The 12,885-nt window shown below is 42.9% G+C and overlaps 1 protein-coding gene across 3 annotated transcripts in view; it reads right to left on the reverse strand.

Annotated features, from left to right (window-relative positions):
• Positions 1-12,885, reverse strand: part of LOC122946462 (zinc finger protein 185-like) — a 131,178-nt gene that overhangs the window by 11,190 nt on the left and 107,103 nt on the right. For all 3 annotated transcript variants that reach the window (XM_044306123.1, XM_044306122.1, XM_044306121.1), the window contains 4 exons: positions 11,566-11,625; positions 10,161-10,265; positions 8,369-8,461; positions 6,991-7,095 (listed from right to left, as the gene is read on the reverse strand). In XM_044306123.1, the coding sequence (XP_044162058.1) occupies positions 6,991-7,095; positions 8,369-8,461; positions 10,161-10,265; positions 11,566-11,625 (363 nt within the window). The remainder of the gene's footprint in view (positions 1-6,990; positions 7,096-8,368; positions 8,462-10,160; positions 10,266-11,565; positions 11,626-12,885) is intronic.

The raw sequence follows: 12,885 nt of genomic DNA on the forward strand, positions 1-12,885 counted from the left end.
TTGTCTGTATGACAAACGGACAGATGGATCTGTTCTTGCAATGCATTTGTGAGACGGATCCGAACCCGGATCTATCTACAAATGCTGTCCGTTTGCATGCAGATTGCCTGATCCAGCAGGCACTTCCAGCGACGGAACTGCTTGCCAGATCACTCTGCCGCAAGTGTGAAAGTAGTCTAAGGGAGCAGTGGAAAGGGACAGGGGACATTAATGAAAGCTGTTATTACAAGGTAATTACAGATCTTTTGGCAATCATTGACAGAGTAACTCAGGTATACATGCCGAGCTCTAATAAACTAGCAAATAAAAATAATATGACAGCTATACTTTAAATGGAAGACAATTTGCTTTGCTATATTAAAGTCAGTTTTGCGGTTTGCAATGCAATTAGCCTGGATAATCATTTATTGTAATTGCTGCATATTAATGGTCAGAAGAGGCTGCCTGGGGATGCACCATCCAGTCAGCAGGACAACCCTTACCACGTGTCCTTCTTCACGACCCCCCTCTATTACCAGAATGGAAAGCCTCTGCAAACATGGCTGGCGCCAGCTTCCCCTGTAGATAACACTGGTCAGGCTTGTGAAGATCAGCTGATTGTTGTCCCAGTCGTTTCCAAAAAGGGGTGTATGCGTATAGAAAAAGTGTGTGACAACCAATGGGTCCATCATTAAAGGGGTTGTCCCATCTCAGACATTGAAGGCATATCCCTAAGCTATACCATCAACGTCAGATAGGGCCTGGTCCCAACTCTGGAACCTGCTTCTATCTCCAGACCAGAGCCCTTGATGTGAAGGGAGATCGGCCAAGCACGTGTGGGCCATCCTTCATTCCCCACTTGTCATATAGCGGTGAATGGAGAGGTGGCTGTTTGCACTCTTGTTGACCTCAGGTGGCCCGTTCTGGAGATAGGAGTGGTCAGCAAGGTGGGACCTGCACCGATCTTACATTGATGGTATATCCTAGTGATATGCCATCAATGTCTGAGATGGGAGAACCCCTTTAAGTATCTCAGCCCAACCATTGATCTACTCAACCAAATCCATAGTATTATAGATCCCTATGATGCTATAAGTTCAGGCCAATAGACCCATGGTGGGGTCTGGGACACTTAGCAACCCCTTTAGGAGCTGTAATCAGAGTAGTAAACATAATATTTACCAAAAAAAGGGGATTTAAAGGGAAACACCCTTTAATATGCATATAAATACTGTATGTCACATGCGTTATGGATTTCCCTGGCAGATATCACATTTTATAATGAGATCTCCGTTCCCTATAAACTGGATGAAATAAAAGCTCTTCATTATATTCCAGATGAAAGCGTTTAGGCAGCGACGGTGATGAGAAGAGACAGTAATGTCATCTCCTGCTTCATCCAATGCTGCAGGAGACGTGAGCGAGGTCACACAAGGTAGAGGAATGGGACGGACAATGGAACAGTATAAAACGGGCACATCCGTAATCAGTACTGACAAGCTCAATGGAACGGTCCTGGAAGACTGAGCAAGCAGGCTACTGTATGTTAACCCCTCTGCCGACTTACCAGGTCTACAGCCTAATGTGGGCTATATGGCTGCGTACACCAGAATTCTAGGTATGTAGAACGCAGCCATGCAACCCAATGGATCTGTCTTGTAGGTGCACCATGCTGAATAAAAAAAAAAAAAAATAGCAATTGACGGAATTTCCCTGTATGTACTTCTATCATTCAGTCCAGTCCACTGCACAATTAAAGGGACACTACCATCAGCGTTGGTTTTCTCATATTAACATTCTGTATGCAAATATTCTATTTTGGGGGGGGGAAGCACCAGCCTATGTGACCTCCCACGATCCCATCCACTTTCTCCTATAGTGTGCAAGCGTGGCCACTGCTGATGGATTGCACGGTGGTCATCACCATGGAAACAAGCCGTGTATAATGTGATAGAAAAATGAATCCAGCCAGCCAAGGAGGCAATATGGACAATCACAATACATTAGTAAGTGCCTTGTAGTAACTTTCTCTACATGATAAATGCCATTTGTGAAGTGACACAACCCCTTTAAGTTCAATCTGGCCTGGTTACTGACTCTCCTAACAATACACGCTGGCCATTGCATTGCTTCAAGTGCTGCCGTACCCACATGGACATTTAACATCAAGGGCACCCCCCAAACTACCATCAGACAGGAGCCAGGAGCTACAGGGAGTGCCGACGAGAATATAGGGTGCCCCGACTTCACTGCACGGACCCCAGGGAGTGAAAGCCTGAGGGAGTACACTGTGACATATCATCATCAGAGTCACTACCACTCCCATCCTCTGCTCCGGCTCCTCAGGAGCGCACTGCACAAGCAAAGCAGAAGTATGAGGTCTGTACAGGTGCCCAAATAACAATATTCATATTCACAGACAGAAAGCAGAGGTTTTGAAAATGGTCAGGAACAACGATGTAGATTACAAAGTTGCAGAACTTTTTTTTATTATACAGTGACTAAAAGCCCTTTAACTGCAGTTAAGGCTAGGTCTACACGACGACATTTGTCGCACGACAATTTTTTTAATGGTAGTCTATGGTGTCGCACTGCGACATGCTGCGACTGCGACACGACAGTCGCAAAAAACCCATTCAAGATGGATTTTTCTGCGACTGTCGCATCACAGTCGCAGTGCGACACCATAGACTACCATTATAAAAATTGTTGCGCGACATTTATGTCGCGCGACACATGTTGCAGTGTAGTTGTGCCCTATGTGTCGCGCGACTCATTGTCGCGCGACACATGTCGTCGTGTAGACCTAGCCTAAATCTGAGGTTTTGGGTTTTGTGCACCGTTCAGGTTTGGCAATGTTCTTCTTTATGAATAATCTGGATTCAGGAATTTCGAGAATGCACTAGCTCTACATAGCCTGCTATAAACTCTTATCTGCATACCAAAAACCCAGGGTGTAATATGCATTATATAATAATGAAGCAGGATGCATACGTTACTGACAATGGGGTCTGGACGACATCATCTCTAGTAGAGAAGTGAATTTCCACATATTATTATGTACAGCTGGATGCACACATAGCAATAACCTCAAGGTGATTAATCACCCAGATGTAGTATAGTAGCAAGCGCCGGTAGAACCAGTTCTCCAATGGAACTCCTCCTTCGAAATGTTGACTGCACCAGCCCCAAGCATGCTGGGAATGCTGAAAACCCACATATAAGTGTGAACTGAGAACCAAAGATATCTAGAAATATCTAATCTGCCTTGAGGCCAGTCACCTCCTTTGCGACCTGACAAATAAAAAAAATTCAGGAACCTATTTTGCTTCAGACTACTCCCTTGTAAATGGAAAACATGACCTTTCTCTGATGAGTATGGGTCATTGGAGGAGGGAAATTGTTGGACTGACTATGTGCATTAAAGGGGCTTTCCAATTTGGACAAAACCCCTGACGATGAGCTGACCATAAACTGTCTCACTGCTGGGATCCTCATCGATCAGCTATAATGTGCAAGGGAACCCAGCAGCAAATGTGGACCTGTCACCACTCCTGACATGCCTGTTTTAATAGATTCATGCATTCCCCATGTAATAACAATTCTGGAGCATCTATTCTTATGGCTCTGTGTTCTGCCATTTCTTTATTATTCCTTCTAGAAGTTATGAATGAATTGCTGGCAGTCTGCAGTAAGGGTACAGAGGGGTGGTAACCAGTTGGGGGGGTGTACCTGCACAGACGCACTCTATCCAATCAGTGCTGCCATTTTCAAACGGTGCAGGGACATCCCCCCAACTTGTTACCTCCCCTCTGTACCCTTACTGCAGACTGCTAGCAATTCATTCATAACTTCTAGCAGGAATTAATAAAGGAATGGCACAACATACAGACATAATAATAGATGCTCCAAAATTGTTATTACATGGGGAATGCATGTAGCTATTAAAGCAGCACTGTCAGGAGTGGTGAAAAGTCCTCTTTAACCTTCAGAAATTAAGCATATCATGGTCACTGAAATCAATGGGAAGTCCATAAAATGCATGGACATGCCAAGTTCTCCAGAGTGAGACACAGTCTCTGCTCCCCTAGAAGAAGGTTATGAGAGGGTCCTCCCTTTATTGAAGAGTAGGATATATGAAAATGGGTTTTTAAACTAAACATGTTAAGTGTTCAACAACCCCCTTTTCTCCTCCTCACTATGGCGTTAACATTAAAGCCACCCTGGGTATTTGCCCAGCCTGCAGGTGACACACCATGGAGGTGGACAGAGAACATATTACCCTTCTGCTTCCCTTACTGTTGTCAACTAAAGAAAGAGAAGGGCATCTGTTCACCCGACCTCTAGGCGTCTAATTTGACGTATATTGTGCATGGACATACATGACTGGCCTCCAGGAATTAGTATCTGAATCGGTATTGGTAGGTGTCCAGCACACCAGTTAAAATCCAAGCTTTATTTTATAGTAGAAACATTGTCGGGAATTCACCCAGTCAAGTTACTGTGCATAGTTGCGCTGGGAGGGTTGCAGTGCCGAACAGCCAAGCCCTGGCTGGTCGACCTTTCAGTGAGGCTTGAAGCCAAGCCAATCAGGATCCTGGCTCAGCGTCCAATACCAAAGCTAGGAGGGGGATTTAAGATTTAATCCATGATTGCCATATGACTGTGGTTTTGTGTACCCCGGCTCCTGCATTTTGTGCTACTCACTACTATTGTATTGGAACTTCTAACAGAGGCTTGGCTTCTAGATTAACCCCTTGCTGCTGATTTGGCTTCTCCAGGTATTCTGACTGTGGCTTGTTTCCAGATTAATCCCTTGTCCACTGTTTTGTCATTATCTGTCTCTCATGATTTTCATCCTGCTTGTCTACTACTCTTTGCACCCCCAGTCATTCTGGTAGGTCTGCCTCCAGCAAGCTTGCATCAGTTTTCTGCTACCTTACCCTAGATATGCCGCAGACGTTACTTGGGTCCCTAGCAGCCAAGTCCATCTGGCCTCAAGGCAGGCTCTGATGAAGAACCTAGTGGTAGGCTATGGTTCCTGATCATTAGGACTGGTAGTAGTTTCTGAGTTCTCTGGCTGGGGTTCTGGACAGTGACCATAGTATTTCCTTACACAAATCACAGAAAATATAAAGCCCAAGGGTAATTACTTACATGGTTTGAGCATAACATAGCTCTTAGTCATAGAATGATATACACCATTCCATGTTATGCTCTGACTAAGAGCATTGAAACGCATAAGCAATTAACCTGAGGTTTCATATTTTCTAGGATTTTTCTACTATTAAAAAAACTAGCTTGGATTTGAACTGGAAAGACCTCACCTCATTGTCTGTGACCTCTGACTTCAAGTATGAAGGAATGCGCCATCATAAGGTCAAGGTGCCCTGACTGCATGGGGCAGCATTTTCCCAAAAAATACAATACAGTCATACTTTCCTATCCTTAGGTTTGGTAAAAAGAAGGGGTGGCATCTTCCTTTTAACCATCTTAAACACCAGAATACTAGAAGGACAACTCTGAGCAGCACATGGATGGATGCAGGGAGTTAGTAAGAAGGACTCTGGGTATGTCATACGTGATTTATATTAGTTTAATTCTATCCCAACAATGCATTAGTAACAGCAGAAGTATATATGAAGGACAATACAGTTATCAACTAAGACAAACTGATCTCATGGCACTGGAAAGCACATCTGTCAGCAGGATCAGCCCTATTAAACCAGGCATAATGCCTGGTAGAGCTGACCCTGCTGATTAAATACATACCTCCCTTGGTTGTTGCGCTCAGGAAAAATAAAGTTTTTAAAAATAGGGATATTAGGGTTTAAGTGCACCAGTCACTTAGTGCACCTCTCATTCCCTCGCCACTGCCCCCTCCACCTGGATGCCTGGCCCTGTCAATCAAGTGTAAGGGGAGAGCCCAGAGAAGTACAGTGAAGAAGTTAGGGTATGCAGAGTGGTTAGGGCCCACCCTAGGTGCAATTAAGTCCGGACTGGGGATAAGAAAGGTATGAGTAGGATCAGCTCGACCAGGCACTACAGCTGGATGAATAGGGTTCATCCTGCTGACAGATGCCCTTTTAAACTATTTCACCCGTTGACACATTTTTAACTAATGACATGGTGGAAAAATAAATATAGCCTCGTCATCATTGCTGTCACATCTAGTGAAAGTCAGAGTCACAGCTGAAATCCTGCGATCAGATTCCTATGACTTGTGTGTACTATGTGCAGCCAACCAGAACCCTACTCTGTGCTGATGAGGAGCAATAACTCCCAAACAAATGGGTGTCTCTGGTTCGGGGGGGGGGGGGGGGGGGGGGGGGTAACCTAAGTGATGGTTCAAAGCTCTTTATAGGGTCAGACATTGACAACAAGGTAGACACCTATAGGTGTCACTAGAGAGACGATTTTCTTCCTTCAGGAGGAAAGCTATGGATCATTGCCCTAAAGACGCCCTACTAGCTGGATCTCTACAAGGAGGAACATTAGCCTCTTGAGGCTTGTAGTCAACTCAAAGAGATGATGATGACTTCGGCTGCCCATATACCTTAGATAGATCTGGCGAATGCTCTTCAGTTATTCCTCCTGCCTCCATGCTTTGAGTCGCATGTGTTCTTAATAAGGTGATGGGACTAAGCATACAAGAAATTGTAAAGGATAGTTTATCCAGCCTTGTAATCACCTTCTCCACATCTCCAGGTGGACGGAGCAAATGCTGGGACAGCTATTTGGGACTAAGCCACTGCCAGATACCAGAGCTTACATCCCGTAAGAACAAAAGATCAAGCATATTGAAATCCAATATTCTCATTTCAACCAACACCTACCATTGGGGGAAAGTCAGGACACCCCCATACATATTAGATAGTCTGCCGGTCCACCATACTTATGTCTACTGTGTATGGCCAGCTTTATTACTACTGATTTCACTGGAATCTCTGAACATCCTCAGTGTTGGTTGCAATTAATGTCTCTTAGAAAGGAGCAGAAAATGTAAATTACCTGGATGGACTTGCTTCTAGCATTGTGGTTTCAATAGTGTCCGGAACTCTGTGTATAGACTCTGTAACTGTAGTGTTAAGGGTTTCCCGTGGACGTGGGGTGGGTCTGAAATGAAAAAAGTCATCAGGGTCATCTGCCACTCATCAACATGGTCAACATCTTGTTATTGGCAGTGGTGACTGTTACGGTCTACCCCCTACACTGAATGTTAGGAAAATAGATGGTTGTTGCATCGTGCGATGCAGTAACCTTAGAGTAGTTCTATGGACATACATACTTAGTAGATAAAGGGGTATTCCACTTAAATATATTCTCCTTTGGGGGAGGGGGCATTAACACAAATTAATGTTGCCATAATGAAAGTATTATATTGAAGTTTCCAAAGGACACAGTCCAGGTGAGCTTTGAATAGTGTAGAGCGAATTGAAGCCAAACGAATTGCCTTCAATCCAAATTTCTGGAAAAGTTTGATTTGCCACGAAGCAGAATTCCCTTGCGCTTCGTGGTAACTAATCTATTTTTCCTGAAATGGCGGCTAAAAAAACCCCCCAAAACATACTCATCTCATCTATTTGCTCGCAGAGAGGCCATTGCAACCATCTTGATTATAGATAGTGTGCGAAATCTCACACGGGGTGACATATGATGTCATCATGCCAGAGCGCTGGCTGGGCACGGTGACTCCATCAGTGATGACATCACCATGCCCCGCCAGCATGATGATGTGACAACGTCATCACGTCACCACAAGAGATTTCATGCAGTGTCTTTAATCAAGATGGCTGCGACGGCCTTTCCGTGAGTATGTTTTTTGTTTTTTTTACAGGATTAACCCATGAAAGCCTACAATTGTAGCATTAGATGCTGCGATCAGTGATGAACACGGCATCTGAGGGGTTCAATGATGGCTGGGCGATGCAATCGCTGTTCCCCCATAATTGCGCCAACTACATACAAAGCAATGTGCTTCTGACAAAGTAATTCATCACAAATCTAATTTTTGCGTGAAATCTGGCAAAGCAGCCGAATCGATTTTTTCATAACTTCGCTCATCACTAGCTGTGAAGAGACAACAGACCACCCCTTTTTGGGGGGGGAATCAGTCAGTGTGGGTCCTAAGCTCACTTATAACTTATAAAAAAAATGCATTGGTTATTAAAATCTTACATTGGATTCCAAAATGGTGGAAGTTACTTGCCACACTTTGGATATCTGATTAAGTAATTAACGTTAATGAGTCAACGCAGCAACATCAATAGGAACCTGGATTACGGTATAAAGTGCTGCCTGTAGTGAGACCTATATGATGCCATAGGAATGATCATACATAATCATAAGACATTAGGCAGGTAATTATATTTAATACGGAGATAATAACCTTGGGGAGCTACTTCTCTGCTCCGGGGTTCTAGGGCGCTCGGTTTCCGTGTCTGAGATAATTACAGTTACTCGTCTGTCTCCGGAAGGTGATCTGTTGAGAAATGCATATTTAGGAATCCCCAACAATAAATGGGATGGTATAGCAAGAGCATACATTATTTTCAGATATAGTATTGACTGTAGCATATGCAAAGGATTAATACCTTATCACACATTCAGATTAATATCAACATTTTGATAATAGCCTATAAAGTCTAAAAGTTTATTGACTGATATACAACTGATGTGACTTATTGATTATGGCCTAAGTAATTCTCCCCTGGTGTCTAGTTACATATTCATCTTGAGAGATCTCTAATTTAAAGTTTTTTATTTAGTATTTATGTGGGTCAGGATTGATTTCCCATCTCTGCTCCCAGATTGGACTTATAGGGGGTCCCACAATGGGTCTTGCCGGCTTTCTGCAGACCACAATACTTTCAGTTCATCCATAAATCAGTTTCATAACTTACCCTGTCCTTTGTAATGATATTCTATTGGGCCCTGTAATATTTATTTATAGTTTAAGATTAAAGGGAGTCTTTCACCTAATCTGAGCGTTTTAGACCGCTCAGATCAGGTTATAGACTCTTTAACCCTCATTACTTTTTAAACATATGCAAATTACCTTCTGAAGGTGCCCAGGGGCGGCGTTACTGGGCGATGTGCCCAGAAAAACACACCACCAGCCAGCGGACGTCACGAGCGGCACCAGAGGACGGCGGGCTGGGAACTGGCCTGCACCTGCGCACTGCTCTGCCCATTATGGGCAGATGAACAGTTTTTTATATTGCGCATGCGCCGGCCGGCTGTCTTTAGTTGGCCGGCGCATGCGCAATATGAAAAGCTGTTCATCTGCCCATAATGGGCAGAGCAGTGCGCAGGTGCGGGCCAGTTCCCAGCCCGCCGTCCTCTGGTGCCGCTCGTGACGTCCGCCGGCTGGAGGTGTGTTTTTCTGGGCACATCGCCCAGTAACGCCGCCCCTGGGCACCTTCAGAAGGTAATTTGCATACGTTTAAAAAGTGTTATTTTCATTATCTGGGCGAGGGACAGATAAGAGACAGGTATGATCGTAATGAGGGTTAAAGAGTCTATAACCTGATCTGAGCGGTCTAAAACGCTCAGATTAGGTGAAAGACTCCCTTTAAGATGAACCATAATACTACTCTATGAATAATGGTGGTGTTGTGGTCCACTGGTAGGAGGCAGAGCAGACCCCATTGTGGTACCCAAAGCAAGTATGATTGAACATTTAAGGAACCTGTCACGTTGAACAGACGTTGAACATGTCTGAGCTGAAGGCAGCATATTTTCGAGTAGGAGGAGCTGAGCAGATTTATATTTAGTTTTGTGGGAGAAGATCCAGTATAACCTGTATTTCCTTAATTTAAATTCATGCTCATTCTGATCTTTGAAGTCAAGGAGGTGGTCCTATCAGTGATTGACAGCTATATCTGTATACACAGAGGGAGAGAGGCTATCATTCACTTATAGAACTTCAAAGCCCAGAATGCGCCTAGATATAAATGAATAAATTATATTTTTTCAGAATCTTTTTCTATAAAACTACATATCAATCTGCTCATCTCCTCCTGTTCTATAACATGCTGCCTGCAGATTACTTTGCATTTTCATGGTGACAGGTTCCTTTTAACCTTAACACTGATAAAACCATCTTATAAAATGGTTGTAAATGGTGTAATGTAAGACAAAAAATGGACAAAAAACATCTGAAAATGATGCCTTCTTACTGATTATTGCTTTCCCTAAGGCTCTCAGAATCTCGGTATCTGGTGTCATTGACTTCTGTCTCATCCACAGTGGTGATAACAGCAGGCTTCGGTGGCTGATTGGTCCTGAAAAAAAAAAAGGATAATTAACAAATAAGTGAAAACTTTTAAATTAGAAAGATTTATAGAAATAGCTAAAAAGCAAAAAAACAGTACAGTAGTTTATGATTTTTTTGTATAAGTTAGACTACAGACTTATACCTTCACAGTAAAAATGTAGACTTGATCACCTCAGCAACTAAACTCTTGAACTGTTGCCCTTTCATTTTGGTACATGAGTTCACTTTGATTATAACGGTCCTACATGACTAATCAAGACTTCATTCGAGTCTATAAATTGAGGTGCTTAGCTACAGTACACACCAAAAGTTTGGACACACCTTCTCATTCAAAGAGTTTTCTTTATTTTCATGACTATGAAAATTGTAGCTTCACACTGAAGGCATCAAAACTATGAATTAGCACATGTTAATTAATACAAATTCTGTCTATTCAGTAGGACTATCAGCTGTGTATCCACCTGACTTCTCCACAATGCAACTGATGGTCCCAACCCCATTTATAAGGCAAGAAGCCCCACTTATTAAACCTGACAGGGCACACCTGTGAACTGAAAAACATTTCAGGTGACCACCTCTTGAAGCACATCAAGAGAATGCCAAGAGTGTGCAAAGCAGTAATCAAAGCAAAAGGTGGCTACTTTGAAGAACCTAGAATATGACATATTTTCAGTTGTTTCACACTTTTTTGTTATGTATATAATTCCACCTGTGTTAATTCATAGTTTTGATGCCTTCAGTGTGAATCTACAATTTTCATAGTCATGAAAATAAAGAAAACTCTTTGAATGAGAAGGTGTCCAAACTTTTGGTCTGTACTGTATATCAATTACATATGAAGGACTGAAGGCCTGTACCTAGAAACCCCTTGAGTTTTGGGAATCAGTGAGAGGTCCTGAAGAGAGACCTCAACAATGTTCTTTTCTGATATGTTTAACAGACACGACATAGAAGACACCATAAATTATTACGACAAATTTTTCCAGCATGTTTTATGTTATAATTCATTTTGACTATAGAATCATTTTCATTGGACTCCATAACTTCTAGTGTAGTGGTCAACAATTGCAAAGTGACAACACCCATCATCTCATTATGGAAATTGTTTGGCAGCAGGTCGAAGAACACTCTCCTATTTTAGGATCTAGACTATCGTTCTCTAACCTAGTGCTATATGTAGTGTTTGGCCATAACTTTTGTTATGGTGCACAATATTTTTACATTTGAGATCCGATGTTAAATGATAAGCTTTCTAGTTCTTATTCTACATAAAAATTAAATGTCATAGTCCTTCTCCTAACACATACCTGGTACTGTTCAGCTCTGGGGAGATAATAAGGAGCGGAGGTTCCCCTGCAGATTTCTCACTGACAATGAGACATAAATCATACAAAAACAATCATTTACAATTCGTATTTTCACTAGTTCCCAACCATATCCAGTGTAAGAAGGTACAAAGAATCATCGTGGATGATAGGTACGTGTTCCTGGCCTCAGTGGAGTAAGAGTCGTTTTTTATGTGTCAGCAGCCATTGCTGTTTGACACCTTAATACTTAGTATGGCTGTATAGCTGATCTGGGATGGCTCTTACTGGAAGTAGTCAAAGTACTGGGTGGGTGACTACTCCCCATGTTCCAGGCCGGGTTTTGCCAGGCCTAAAAAACAGCCAACACTGCCAGGTGGGGAGGATTACCTCAGTCTGACAGTGGAGCTCAGGAGGTGTGCACGCTTGGATCTGAGGCTTGTGCCGTGCTGGAGGGCTGAGACCCGTCTGTAAGGGAAATGGGCCACCTAAAAGCTTGCTATGGACTGCTGTAGGCAGAACTGCCAACAAGGTGATTTTTCCCATGTGGACTTTTCACAGGTGTGTGAACTAACACCAAGACTGCAAAGTAGCGTTTTGTTTTTGCTTTATGTGTAAATAAACACGGAAGTTTGATTTAAGAACTCGTAATTTGCCTCTGTACTGCGTCCGCACACCCGGTCTACCAGAGCGAGTCCCCACACCAGCTAGTTTTCTATTTAGTCCTAAGAGAATATGTCTTCAGCTTCCACCTCTTCTAGTATTTGTTTCACTGGTTTGATTGTAAGTGTATTCTTTGTGGTTAGTTATGGCTTTTATTTTTGGCAGTCACCTTATGTAGTCAATCTCATGTTCTCAATGGAAACATAGTAGAAGATATTTCACATCTTCGGTGAAGAAGATGTTCCTACTCAATGGTTGTTTGATTTAGAAGACAGCCAAGGAAAGACATTTGGGATGACTTCGCTTAATGGAGATGCTGCTCATATTATCATCCAGACTTCTATCCCTTACACTGAGTTGGTTTTCTATGGTTGAGATTATCCTCACCCCCCCCCCCCCCCCTATTTAGCTCTTCCAGAAAATGCAAAGCGGTATCTCCCAAGAAAGAGAACCATCTCACCAGTGATACCTATTGAAAATGGCTCCCTATGAGTCAAGAACTTTCCAACAAGCAGGATGATCTTGCGAGATGTCTCTTTGCATATTTCTTTCCAGTGGAACATTGCCAATAAGTCTCTGTACCATAGAGTACTACCAGTAAGTCTCATACAGGCCTGACCTCTTCAATGAGATTCAGCACCCTGCCTAAGATCTTCCAGA

Source organism: Bufo gargarizans, chromosome 9, assembly GCF_014858855.1.
Source record: "Bufo gargarizans isolate SCDJY-AF-19 chromosome 9, ASM1485885v1, whole genome shotgun sequence".
NCBI lineage: Eukaryota > Metazoa > Chordata > Amphibia > Anura > Bufonidae > Bufo > Bufo gargarizans.